The following is a 12,618-nucleotide window of genomic DNA, read 5'->3' as shown; positions in this document are numbered from 1 at the left end:
GGCTGAAGTCCAAGATTAAGGTGTCAGCAGGGCAGGTTCTAGTGAGAGCCCTCTTCCTGGCTTCACTGTGTCCTCACACGGATGGGGGATGGAGAGCTAGATGGCGTTAACTCTGGTGTGTCTTCCTCTAAGGGCCATCTCCCTATGACCGAAAGCCACACTGCCTGTGAGGAATGGGCAAGAGAATTTCAACCCGGACTGACAGTGGCATGTTGTCAAAGAGCCTGGGAGTGGTAGGGGCTTCCTCTGCTCTGTGCACGCAGATCCCTGGAGCCTAGGACAGCAAGGCTACCCTCCTCCTCCCTCATCAGGCCCCGTCCAGGTGAAGGCTGGTGAGAAGGAAGGATAGAGCAAAGGAGGGTGTACAGACTGAATAGTGTTCTCCCAAAACCCGCATCATCTGGAACCTTCAAATGTCTCCTTCTTTGGAATTGGGGTCTTTGCAGTTCTAACTAGTTCAATGAAGAAAAGCTCACAGTGGACTATGGTGGGCCCTCAATTCAATGATGTGTTCTTAGAAGAAAGCCGTGTGAAGACACAGAAAAGAGGGAGATATGAAGATGAGGCAGACATGGGAGTAGGGCAACTGAAACCTAGGACTGCAGCGGCCACCTGAAGCCAGGTGAATCCTTGGCAGAGTCATCTCCCTCAGAGCCTCCAGAAGGAATCAATGCTGATGATACCTTGATTTTGTACTTCTGCCCTCACAACTGTGAGAGAATAAATTTCTCTTGTTTGAAGCAACATAACTTGTGCTACTTTGCTGTGGCAGCCCTAGGAAATTATTAATAAGGGAAGGAAGAAAATATGTTTTTCCCAGCTTATTATATGCCAGATGTCACATTTGACATATTCACATGCATTACCTCATTTAATCCTCAAAACAACTCTGAAGGATAAATATTATCCTTACTATTCTCATTAGACCAATGAAAAACTTTCACTGAGTAAATAACTTTCTCGGGTCATTAAACTAGAAAGAGGCAGAGCTAAATTCTCTCTTTGTCCTGTTCCTCTTCCCCCCAGAGCCTAGAAAGGGAGCAGGTTAGTGTAATAAGCCATCTTTTGCTAATATATCCTTGGGAGAAATCATGTGTTACAAATCAGGCCATCCACACACAGTCCTCCCATTATGGCCCTGCCAGTGGCATTTTAGTGTCGAGGCAGATGAGCTGTTCCATGGGTGAACAGATGGAGAAGGGCCCTCCACCCTACAAAGCACACCATGCCCATTTCCGAATAAACATGAGCGGGGTTGGCATAACAAGATTCTCAACTGTTCCTCCTGTCACCCAGAGACAATCATGACTAGTCATTGCAAAGTCCAAGTCAATATCAAGGTTAAATAAGATGGTGGTGGTGCAGATGATGAAATTCAGGACGTTCACAATTTTTATCCATAAGAAACCTCAGGCTGTTCAAGTGGAAAGGATAATATATGAGCCCTGTATTGGGTTAAATAGTGTCCCTCAAAAACTCATGACCACCCAGAACCTATGACTGTGACCTTATTTGGAAACTGGGTCTTTGTAGACGTAATCAAATTAAGATGAGGTCATACTTGATTAGCATGGGCCCAGAATCCAATATAACTGCAGTCTTTAGAAGAAGAGGAAAGTTTGGGCATACAAACACGAACCCCAGGGAGAAGACGGCCATGAGAAGAGGGAAGCAGAGGCTGGAGTTGTGCTGCACCAGGAACACCTGGGCACAGCAGGACCTGGCAGAGGGAAGGCCCTTCCCTAGAGCCTGCAGAGGTAGCACAGCCTGGCCAGCAGCCTGACTTTGGACTTCCAGTGGCCTGAACAACAAGATAATAAATTTCCATTGTTTTAAGCCACCCGGTTTGTGGTACAGTCGATCCTCATTATTTTCAGATTCTGTATTTGCAAACTTATCTACTTGCTAAAATGTATTTGTAACCCCAGAATCAGTACTCTCAGAGGTTTCATAGTCATTCTTGGACAGATACATGGACGAGAAAAATTTGAGTTGCCCAACACATGTTTCTAGCTAAGGTCAAGCAAGGTGATTCACTACATTCCTATTTCAGTTCTCATACTATAAACAAGTGACCCTTTTTTACAATCTACTTAGTGCTACATTCCTGCATGGATAGCCTTTTTGTTGGTGATTCTGTTGTTTCAAATGCCTCCAAGCATAGTGCTGCAGTGCGAGCAGGCTGTGAAGTGTACGATTACAAAGAAAATATGGAGAGCAGATAAACTTCATTCAAGCTTGAGTTGCAGTTCTGTTGGCTGTGAGTGAGTCCAATGTTAAGGAATAACAGTATATATTAAATAAGAGGTCTTTAAACAGAAACACACAAAAAACAGGGTTATATATTTATCAGTTGATGAAAATGTTGTGAGCAGAGGTTCCCAGGAACCTAGCTCTACATTTCCTCCAAGAGCAATGGTTGAATATTTGCTAATTCAGTATTCTGAAGACTGTATAGAACAGAACCCTTGAAATAATGAGAACTGATTGTACTTTCTTACAGCAACCTAGGAAACCAAAGCAGGTCCATTTCATACTCACCCAGAATCTTGCAGGCCTCTTGGATGAGATTAACGGTGACTATGTCATCGTACACTGTGTACGTCATGAAAGCATCTTGCAGTGCAGCAGAAGCTCTGAAAGATAAGTTATGGTGCAATAAAAACCCAGCAGTTGGAGCTTTGTCCCAGTAATACATCTACTGACCCAGCAAGATATAACATAGCAAGATTGCTCCTGATCATAAGGAATGTAAGACAGTAGGGTAACTGGGTATAAATTTCTCCAAGAAGCCTTCCCTTGACCTCAATTTGGCCAAGAGCCCCCTTCTCAAATACCCACAGTAGGCAATGTGTTTACCAACTTAAGTCAAGATTCTTGATCTTACCCCCTAGGCGGAGCTCCTTAAGCATGGGCACTGGGACTTATTTTTATCTTTGAACCTCCAGCAAGTGGTGCTGTGCTTGGCACATGTAAGAGCCTAATGCATGGTAGTGAACTTGGAACTCAGTGTCTTGGAATATTGTTCTCTGAAGCAGGCAGAGCCACTGCTTGAGAATCTCCCTATTTTAACCATGTGGTTGTCTAGTTAGTAGAAGTTACTTTGGTCTTGCAACAGCTAGCCAAACCTAATGAAAGAGGCTTAACCTGGTAGTCAGAAATCTTGCACACTTGGCTTGGTCTTTTTATGAACCATTAAACTATAAATAGCAATTGAGTTAATTTCAGGAGAAGGAGGCTGCGAAGGCAGTGATTTCCAGAGAAAGGGAGGTTTGACTGACACTAACAGAGGTAAGCAAAGAAGAACATCCTGAACTGAAAAATAGACTCCAAGGCAGCCGAGAGAATGAGGACTAGAAAACAGTACAGAACATTTGAGTTCATGCCAGAAGGAGACATTACGAAATCTCAGAAATGGGAGAGTTGTAGAATTTCCTAATTGTCCAGTTTCCACCCTGCACTACCTCTGGCTGCTGATCTTCCAGTTGCCTCTTGAATGCTTCCAGTGACAAGAAGTTCACGCCTCTGCAAGCAGCACATCCCATTCCCAAACCATTCTCTTTGACAGAAAGTGCCTTTTTATGTTGAACTAAAACCTACTTTTGGGCCCTAAAAATACCTTCTATTTGTTGAGCATCTCCTTTGGCCAAGAGGATGACAGATTATTTCTGACTGTCTTTTTCACTATTGAGGAAACATGCTCAGGAAGTTTAAGCATCTTACAGGACCACCCAGTGGACAGGAGAGAGATCTGGACTCTGTGCTCCAAAGCCCATAGAAGCCTGCATTTGCCCCTGAAGTTTCACTGATTGGCCCCAGTCTGCCCTCCAGGGAAATGCAGACCCACCTCCAGATATTAAGCCCTCTAATATTTGAAGATACTTATTCATTCTTAAGTCTTTTTTTTCTTTTCTTTCTGGGTTAAACACTCCTTTATCTTTCTGGAATTCATCTTCCTCACTGTAAAATGGAAAAATAACACCTGTCCCACATTTCTGACGGGAGTATTGATGAAGATAAAATAAGTTAACGGACATGAAAGAGCTCAGAGAAAGTGAGGAGCACAGACACATAGGCAAGGAGGAGCCACAAGGATGACAAGGACATCCCTGAACCAGAAGCTCTCTGGGTTTGCCTCCACCGCAAGAATTCCTGTTTTGGTCCAAGTCTGTACAGAGAGTCTCTCGGCATTGTCAGGTGCAGCTGTTCAGAGAAGCTGACTATGGCCCAGGGAAGATGGGGGTGCAGTTAACCACCATCACTCACATGGGTTGCTTTCACCATGTTGGTATCACCCTCCTCCCACACCCCAAGGCCTCCAGGCCTGTGTGACAACACACGCCCTCCTTCTGGGCCTAGGAGCAAAATAGAAACACAACGGGCAAGACCCACGTTTAAACTTGACATGTCCCAAAGTGCTCGGAAGTACCCAGGGGTGTTTCATCTCCAGTAACACGCTCTGTGGCACGCCCCGGGCCTCTGTTGGGAGCCTACACTCATCCTTGCCTGGGGCCGGTGGCCTCTTCTTCCCTGTAAGCTGCACTGATGATACTTTAATGTCAAATATTTCATTGGTTTGTATATAAGTCGCACGATTTTGGAATGCCAGACAAGCCCAGACTGTTATAATTACACAGGCTTGTACAATACATTTATTGATCTTCATGATCTTGCATATGACACTTCACACAGAGTCTGCACACTTGCATATACAGTCATTCAAACTGTTTCTTGGAAAAATATGTTCACCAAGATTTAAAAAAAAATAAACCAATTGGTATCTTTCTAATGAGATAGCCATGCCTGTGATAAGGAGGGAAGAAAAAATGACCATCAGAAAACATTTTGAAGAGATTAGGGGTTGGAAAAAGCAACAAATGTGTGAAATAAAGAAAGAGTTAGATGTTTCCAGATCACACAAAGAGGAGTGCATTTCATGTAACATGAAAAATGTCAACCACATAGGTGGTCATATATACACATAATTAGGAGATGTAGCAAATCAATGTTTAACTGGACTCATCAGCAATTAAATGTATGTTATCCTTTAGTTAGTTCCAACTAGTAAGATCCAAAATATCTGGGCAGGAAACTAATGCCAGATGCCTGTTCCAGAATAACTTGAAAAGCAAAATAAACATACAGGTTCCTGGGCCCTGGGCTGGTGTCTGGAAATTAATATATCTTTAACCACGGTCTCAGATGACTCCCAGGTCTGGAAAACACTTCTAAGATTTAATCTGACAAAGCAGCAAATTAAAAATTATAGATATTATTACATTGTTCAACATTACCAAACTGATGTAATGGTTTCTAAGAGTCTGGAGTGAGCCATGAAATCCGCAAGAAAATAAATAGTACTTTGTAGCAAGTTGCAGGCCAAGAAAATGAATCAATACCAAGTTATGGGCAATTGTTCCTTCAAGAGCTCCCTTCTGGTAGGTAGGCAATTCATGCAACATTCTTGTGTGTCACTGTGTGACTCTAAGTTTAGTTGGTGAGGTCCTGACAGTTGAAGGCTTGGCCTGGTGTTATGACCATCGGGTATTTAGAAGCACTGATGGGCATTCTAGGCAGTCCTCCTGTGGGCTCCCCCAGCTCCCCAAGACTTTCATCCAGCCAGCTCCCGTATCCATTCTGCCTGGGATGGACCTTGTCATTTCCTTCCTCCCAACCTTCCCACAACTCCCCCTACATGGGAAGGGCCCTCACTCCCTTCAGCATCAATGTTGAGAGAGAATCATTGATCAGCTGCCTCCTGCACACCCCCCACTGGGGACGGGGCCTGAAACCCAAGCATGTGCCCTTGACCAGAATCAAACCTGGGACCCTTCAGTCCACAGGCCGACGCTCTATCCACCGAGCCAAAACAGCTAGGGCAAAACTAAAACTTTTTAAATTAAAAAGCAGTTTTTGGAGAGTAGTCATGTCCTAGGCTTATTTATATCTTCCCTGACAAAGATCAACTTTGAACCTAACTGAGCCTATTGTTTTTTGTGTTTTTTTTCTCTACCATAACATACCTTTGGGATGTCAGGGTAACTTGTAACTTCCCTTTTTCTGGACCTCCTCATGGCACAACCAATGCACCAGAGTGAAACCACACACCCCCTCACTATTATTGTTATCAAGTGAATTGTTGACTCTTAACTGTCCTGCACCCACATGTGTAAAAGAAGCAGGTGTCTGTCCTTCTACTTTTTATCCAGTCCCAGAGGTGCCCCTGCTTTGCTTTCTCCTACCTCCTTAATCTATCACCAGTGAATTTCATGTAACCCACTGTACCTCCTCCTTTGATGCTAATTTTAAAACTAGGTGAAAACCCGCCATTCTCTGAAGCATTATCTCAATACATTGAGATTCTGCTTCCCAGCAATTGTCAACAGTTTGGCTCAAATAAATTCAAATAAAATTCTTTAAAAGTTTGAATATTTTTTTACATTAACAGCTCTATGAGGCATATTTTTGGATCATTTCCCTTTTTTAAAAAATGAGAAAACAGCTTCAGAGAGGCAAAGCAACCCGCTCAAGAACACACAGTTCCAAGCAGCAGAGCTTGGAACTCAAATCCAGTCCAGTGGGATGCACACACTACTGCCCTCCCACTTCTCCCCATCCCACCTGAGAACCAACATCTGGGAAACAGGCAATAGTGAGCATCAGCCTTCATTTGTTCAGTGCTGACCACTGACCAAACATTATTTTAAGTGTCTTGTTTGTATTATCTCATTTAACTCTTGCAACAACCCCTATGAGTTTATTCATTTTATTTTCATTATTTTATGATGAAGCCTCGGCCACAGAGTGTTTAAGTAACTTTCCCAGGATCATCCTGAAAGGAGTTAGAGATAGTTAGGGCAAGGGCCCACGGGGAAGGAATGTATATGTGACGTATGGAGACAGCTCCAAACCACTAGAAGGTTCATCTTACACGAGGAGGGGGGGGCAGGGGGAGCTTTGAAACTTTGAATCTAATGCTAAGCAGGGAAGGAGGAGACTGAGCAATTAGGACAAAACACAGGAACATAAGATGAGGCAGGGTCCAATTAGAAAGCATGAACAGATAAAGAAGCTTCCAGCATTTATAAACCCATTGACAAAGAGACTCACTGGAAAAGGTTTTGCCCATTTGGGGGCCCCTTCCCCAGGGGGAGTTTGTATATGCTTGCAATAAACTTCTACGCTTTTGCTTAAATCTTTTAGTCTACAAATTTCATTCTTCAAACTTTGTAGGACAAGAACTTAGAACCCAGCTTGCCATTCGGGGTATCAATACAAACTGTAAGCAGTGAATTTGGGCTTCAACCCCAAGCTCCAGGACCCCTACTAAAACCAGCTACAACTCCCTAGGCCTGTGGTCGGCAGAATGCGGCTCTCGAGCCACATGCGGCTCTTTGGCCCTTTGAGTGTGGCTCTTCCACAAAAACATCACTGCCTGGGCGAGTCTATTTTGAAGAAGTGGCATTAGAAGAAGTTTAAGTTTAAAAAAATTTTGCTTTCAAAAGAAATTTCAATCGTTATACTGTTGATATTTGGCTCTGTTGACTAATGAGTTTGCCGACCACTGGTCTAGGCCCTTGCAGCCATATCCAGTGACTTCTGAGAGGTATTTTATTTACCCAGCCCATGCCCCCCCCCAATGGCCAGACTGCACTCACCACCTCTCCCTTCCTCCTTTTCCTAAGGCTGACCGCACACTCTGGCAGCTGGCCTTCTCCTGTCCGGTTTGTGACAGAGCAAATGAGCCCAGTTTCCTATCTGACACGGGCCTCTGGCATCTGTCCCAGCTATAGAGGTGGTGCTCCCACTTGCCTCGTCAATCCCCCGTGGTTGTGTTTTATCTGCCCCAGGCATACATGAAAGCTCAGTGAACGTGGGTTTAAAGAGGGGTGCCGCTTTCCCCCAGAGACTCAGAACTCCGTTTGGTTGCCAGTCTCTCCCCTCCCCCCAGGCAGTGTGCCCATTGCAAAGAGAAGCCTCACACTCACAGGCCTGGGCCCCAGGCCCAGCACAGTCACCCAACCCATGGCCCTCAGCAAGGTCCTCCCTGGGACTCCCTTTCCTCCGGGGCGAAAGGAGACCACACCTGCCCTGCAGGGTCCTCCGTTAGATCTTTACCGAAGGGGCCGGCCCAAAGCAAGCCCTTCATATGAGACCTTTCGGTCTTTCTTTTTGTACTGAGTTTACCCTTGACAACGTAACAGCCGTTTTTTGTTTTGTTTTTTTTGTGAGTTTTGAAGTCTCAGAGTCTTCAAATGTTTCTCTCACCGAGGTAGCTTAGGGGGTTGAAAGGTCTCCAGGCCTCATTTTCCTCACCTGTAATTGAGGCCTTGGCTGGTGATCTCTCAAGCTCCCACCAGACCACGCTTTCTCTGATCATAATTGCTCAACGTTCCTCCTTGAAATATGGGAAATAAGGATTTTTTGCCTTATGAGACGAGTGTCTTTTTCCCACCCAACCTGTGGCGCTATATGTGCATTAGCCCAGAGATACTCCGGAAATGGCCTGAGGCTGCCCTTCCTTGGAATATGGGGGCCAGGGCACACGTGTGAGCCACCGGCTGCTGTGGCCTGGGGCAGGGTAAGGCTGAGGCTACGGAGACTGCCTGGCTCCCCCTCACTGCATATAATGTCCATTGCTTCTGCCATTTCATTTGTCTTTTGGGTTTATTTATTTATTTTTTAATATATTTTTATTGATTTCAGAGAGGAAAGGAGAGGGAAAGAGAGATAGACAAATCAATGATAGGAGAGAATCATTGATTGGCTGCCTCCTGCACTTCTATTGGGGAATGAGCCCGCAACCCAGTCATGTGCCATTGACCAGAATCAAATCCAGGACCCTTCAGTCCGTAGGCCAATGCTCTATCCACTGAGCCAAACTGGCTAGGGCTTGCTTTGTTTTGAATGTTAAAGACAATTTTTCATTTCATTATTTATAAATATAAGGCTAGATTACATTTCATACACACACACACACACACACACACACGTTGTATATAGGTATATAGGTATTTGTGTTTCCATGGGAATAGATTCTCAAGAATAAATTTTCAAGAATGGAATTATTACCTCAAAAGATTTCATCATTTTCAAAGCTTTTGGTGCATGTTGTTGAATTGCTGTCCAAACAGGCTGCACTGATTTACAATGTCTTCAGCAGTTACCCATTTTAACCAGAATTAATTATTATAACTTGAAGTTTTTAGAGATTTAATAGGCAAAGCAGTGCCTAGTTGTTTTCATGTGCATGCCATTGATTGACTGAGGAAACTAATCATTTTTCTATATTTTTTTATTCCTCCTTTTCCCCACATGATTTCTGCGACCCTTTCAGCCTCATCCTCTAACATTTTAAGGCGGGCAGCTTCCAAGAAGGCAGAGGAAAAGCACGAGATTGCAGGAATCAGACAGGCAACTAGATGTGATGTATGTAGATAACAGTGTGAAGAGTTTTCCAGAGGGAGACAGAGAGGAAAACCTGTGGTGTTAACTAAAGAATACCTAAGGAGGAATTCTGGCTACACTCAAAAGGGATATATTCCCTCTCCTGCGGGATTTCAGCAGCTTTGTTTATTTGCAATGGAAATAATGCAGTTGCTGCTTCTTTCGTAGAATAAAAGGTAGAGTAATGTTGGCATTATTCACATCGGGACCTTGTTCTAAGGCTGGCCTTAGACACTGCTACTTTCCTTAACATATAGGGTATAGCAGTTTTTTCTGCACCTCCTAGGTATGTTTAAGGTACTTGAATTGATCTCCTTAGTAATAAGTAATTGGCTTAATCAAAAGGTTTATAAAAACACATAACTCTCAAAAACTGGCAGTTTATCAGCTGTACCAGAAATTCATCTTTCCTTTAATATACTTACTTCAATTTTTCCCATGTCTCTTCACCAAATTTCTCTATTATAAGAGATTGAAGACAGGTGTTGATAAATCCATACTAGAACACAAAATGAGAGAAAAAAGCGTGGATAACGAAGCATAAAATCCTCAGTCCCTGACATTGGAGTGGCCCCTTTAGCACAAGGCAATGGTGTCTGTCCTCTTGGGGAAAAAATTATACCTTTTCCCTATTTCTCATGAGTTTTCTCCTTTAATAGTTGTGCAAATTCCTGACTTGGGCCAAAGTCATTTCCGTAGAGAAAAGATAGCAACTGAATTTGAAATCAGATTAGCATTAGAAGTGGTTCGTTGTGATCACCTCCGAAATAGAAAATTATGTGGCCAGAACAAGTTAAAAAACACAACAGGGGCAAAAAGGGGTGCTCTTGTGGGGACAACAAGGTTACTGGCCTCATATCAACTCAACAAGGCAGTGAAAAGACCATTTTCTTTATTTGCTTCATGGGTGTGCGAATGGAGGACGACATAAAAAGTGAAGGAAATAAAGAAGAGAAAACAACAATAAAGAGCACTGGGATTAACAGGAAGCATTTTCTATTAGAATTACTTATTAATCTGTGCGCCTCCTCTCTCCCTCCAGATTAAAAACAAAATTGTTAAGAGGGTCCATAAATGCCTCTGCTTAGTGAAGGGATAATGTTTCTCAACTTGATTAATTTGGGGTCAGTGAGACGTGGGACAGCACTCTGTCTTCCCTGAAGCCAGGGGCACAGTAACCTTGGGAACCCTGAGCATAGAGGTTAGAAAGCAACCTGTCACCATGGCCAGTTATAAATATGCCCTTCTCCTGGGTGCTGCCCCTGGAGGGAGCAAAAAGGCAACTGACAGGCTGGTACTACACAATCTGTTGTGTATGTCCTTGGCTTTTTGAGTTTGCCTCTCACACCCCAGGCCACAGGGATTCTCCGTTGGCACGGCCCTTACCCATTTGAGGGCCTCGTTGGAATGGAAAGAATGATGAACAGTACTCAAGTTCTCCAACACTCAGGAACTAGCACTGTCATGCTAGTTAGATCATCCACAAGGTAGGGACTCATATTGGCTGGTGGCCCCCACATCTTCTGGGGGCTACTTGAGTAGCCGTGACATCCTGAGAATCATCAGTGTTCAAAAGAAGCAATATTTTTTAAACCCCAAACTGTTAAGGTTTACCTAACTCTTTCTCTTATAAAGATGGCTTTGCACATTCCACACCCAACCTGCCATCTGGCTGAGGGATGTCACACAGCTTCAGTGAATCCAGAATGGGTTGTGACTTAGATGGCATAGCTTTGGCTCTGGAGCTAGATGGGTTTCTGTCTCTGTGCCTTTTAGCTGTGTGGCTTTGGGTAAATTACTTAACCTCTCTGAATCCAGTAGATTCATGGGCTAAACTGAAAATAATAGTGTCTATTCTTTGGAAGGATTGTTGCCGTGGTTATGGCATAATGGTCTGGAGTCAGACTATACAAGTTGATTGCTGATCCCACATCTCACCAGCCGTTTGACCCTGGCCCTTCACCAAATCTTTTTATCTTCAGTTGTTTCATCTAGAAAATGGGGATAGGCATAGTCCCTTCCTCACATGGTTGTAGTAAGGATTCAATGAGATAATAGGTGTGAGGCACTTGTTATATAGCAAATGCTCAAAAAATATAACTATTTTTAGACAGTATGCATTTTGAGCAACAGAGGCTCCACAAATGCAGGCTGAGAGGAAGTCAGAATAGAGGATGCAGAGAACTGCTTACCATGTTGCCACAGCAGCTATCTTCAGGCCCAGGCAATCCTGAACGTCCCGTCAGCCCCGTGGTTCAGGAAAATCCCCCAGCATCTCCGGAAGCCCGTCTTGTAGAGGTTCGGGTGTCCACAGGGAAATCAGGAGCTTATCACTGGCTCCAGGCGAGGAGCTAGCTGTTGGTCCCTTCACCGCGGAGGGAATGGAAAGTAAGGCTGTTGCGTGGGTTAGTGTGTGGACCTGCCATCAGGCTCCCCAGCGGTGCACATCATTAATGCCAAACCCTGGGGGCAGTTCGGTCTGAAACCCTGAGGTGCCAACACAACAAGCACCATGCTGCCAGCGTGGAGCCCCTGGCCTGCAGGACTCTGGGTAGCAGCCCTCTGCAGTTTGCTGCCCTCCTGTGGGAAAAGGCTTAGAGGACAAGCATGTCCGATCATGCTGGACCCTGGGGTTTATTGGCACTTCCCTCTGAATCTTGCTGCAAATTCAGAAACTCTTGGCTTCCTCTGCCACTGAGTCCTCCTCAGGGAGGCTGGAGTCTGACTTTCCATGAGGCATTCTTTCCTATGGTTGGCTTACGTGGAGGCCAGGGTTCCTGAAACCTGGAAGGCTTCTGAAAGTCGTTTATCCTTTCATTTGACATTGCACTGTGGGTGCTCTTCCTGTGTGATGGCACCGTGGTGAGCATGGAGGGACACAAAGGCTGAGGGCATCCGATGTGCTCCCAGGTGGCCAGGGGGAGGCATGTGGCCCAGAGCACGCCTTGAGCCCTGAACTGTCTTTGCAGATGCCTCTGGGATCCTGAGGGAGAGCTGCCTTTTAGATGAGATTGCCTACTGAGAGGCCTTCTTAGTTCTTTAATTGAATTTCCTTGGATATGATCCAAGAATGACCTGCCTTGACCAGAACTGGACTCTATAGAGCGAAATTCCCTGGTGCCTTAAAGCCTCAGATAGCTATTCGACAGAGTCTTTACTCTGAGCAGTGCG

General features: G+C 44.6%; 1 protein-coding gene across 1 annotated transcript in view; it reads right to left on the bottom strand.

Annotated features, from left to right (window-relative positions):
- The window catches only part of LOC118729618 (guanylate cyclase soluble subunit beta-2-like), a 75,754-nt gene that overhangs the window by 49,531 nt on the left and 13,605 nt on the right, over positions 1-12,618 (bottom strand). The window contains exons 2-3 of the mRNA XM_036457086.2: positions 9,873-9,946; positions 2,542-2,636 (exon numbers count right to left, since the gene is read on the bottom strand). Coding sequence (XP_036312979.2) covers positions 2,542-2,636; positions 9,873-9,946 — 169 coding nt within the window. The remainder of the gene's footprint in view (positions 1-2,541; positions 2,637-9,872; positions 9,947-12,618) is intronic.

Source organism: Pipistrellus kuhlii, unplaced genomic scaffold, assembly GCF_014108245.1.
Source record: "Pipistrellus kuhlii isolate mPipKuh1 unplaced genomic scaffold, mPipKuh1.p scaffold_m20_p_3, whole genome shotgun sequence".
NCBI lineage: Eukaryota > Metazoa > Chordata > Mammalia > Chiroptera > Vespertilionidae > Pipistrellus > Pipistrellus kuhlii.
The sequence above is the reverse complement of the archived record's forward strand: the minus strand, read 5'-3'. Positions and strand labels throughout refer to the sequence as shown.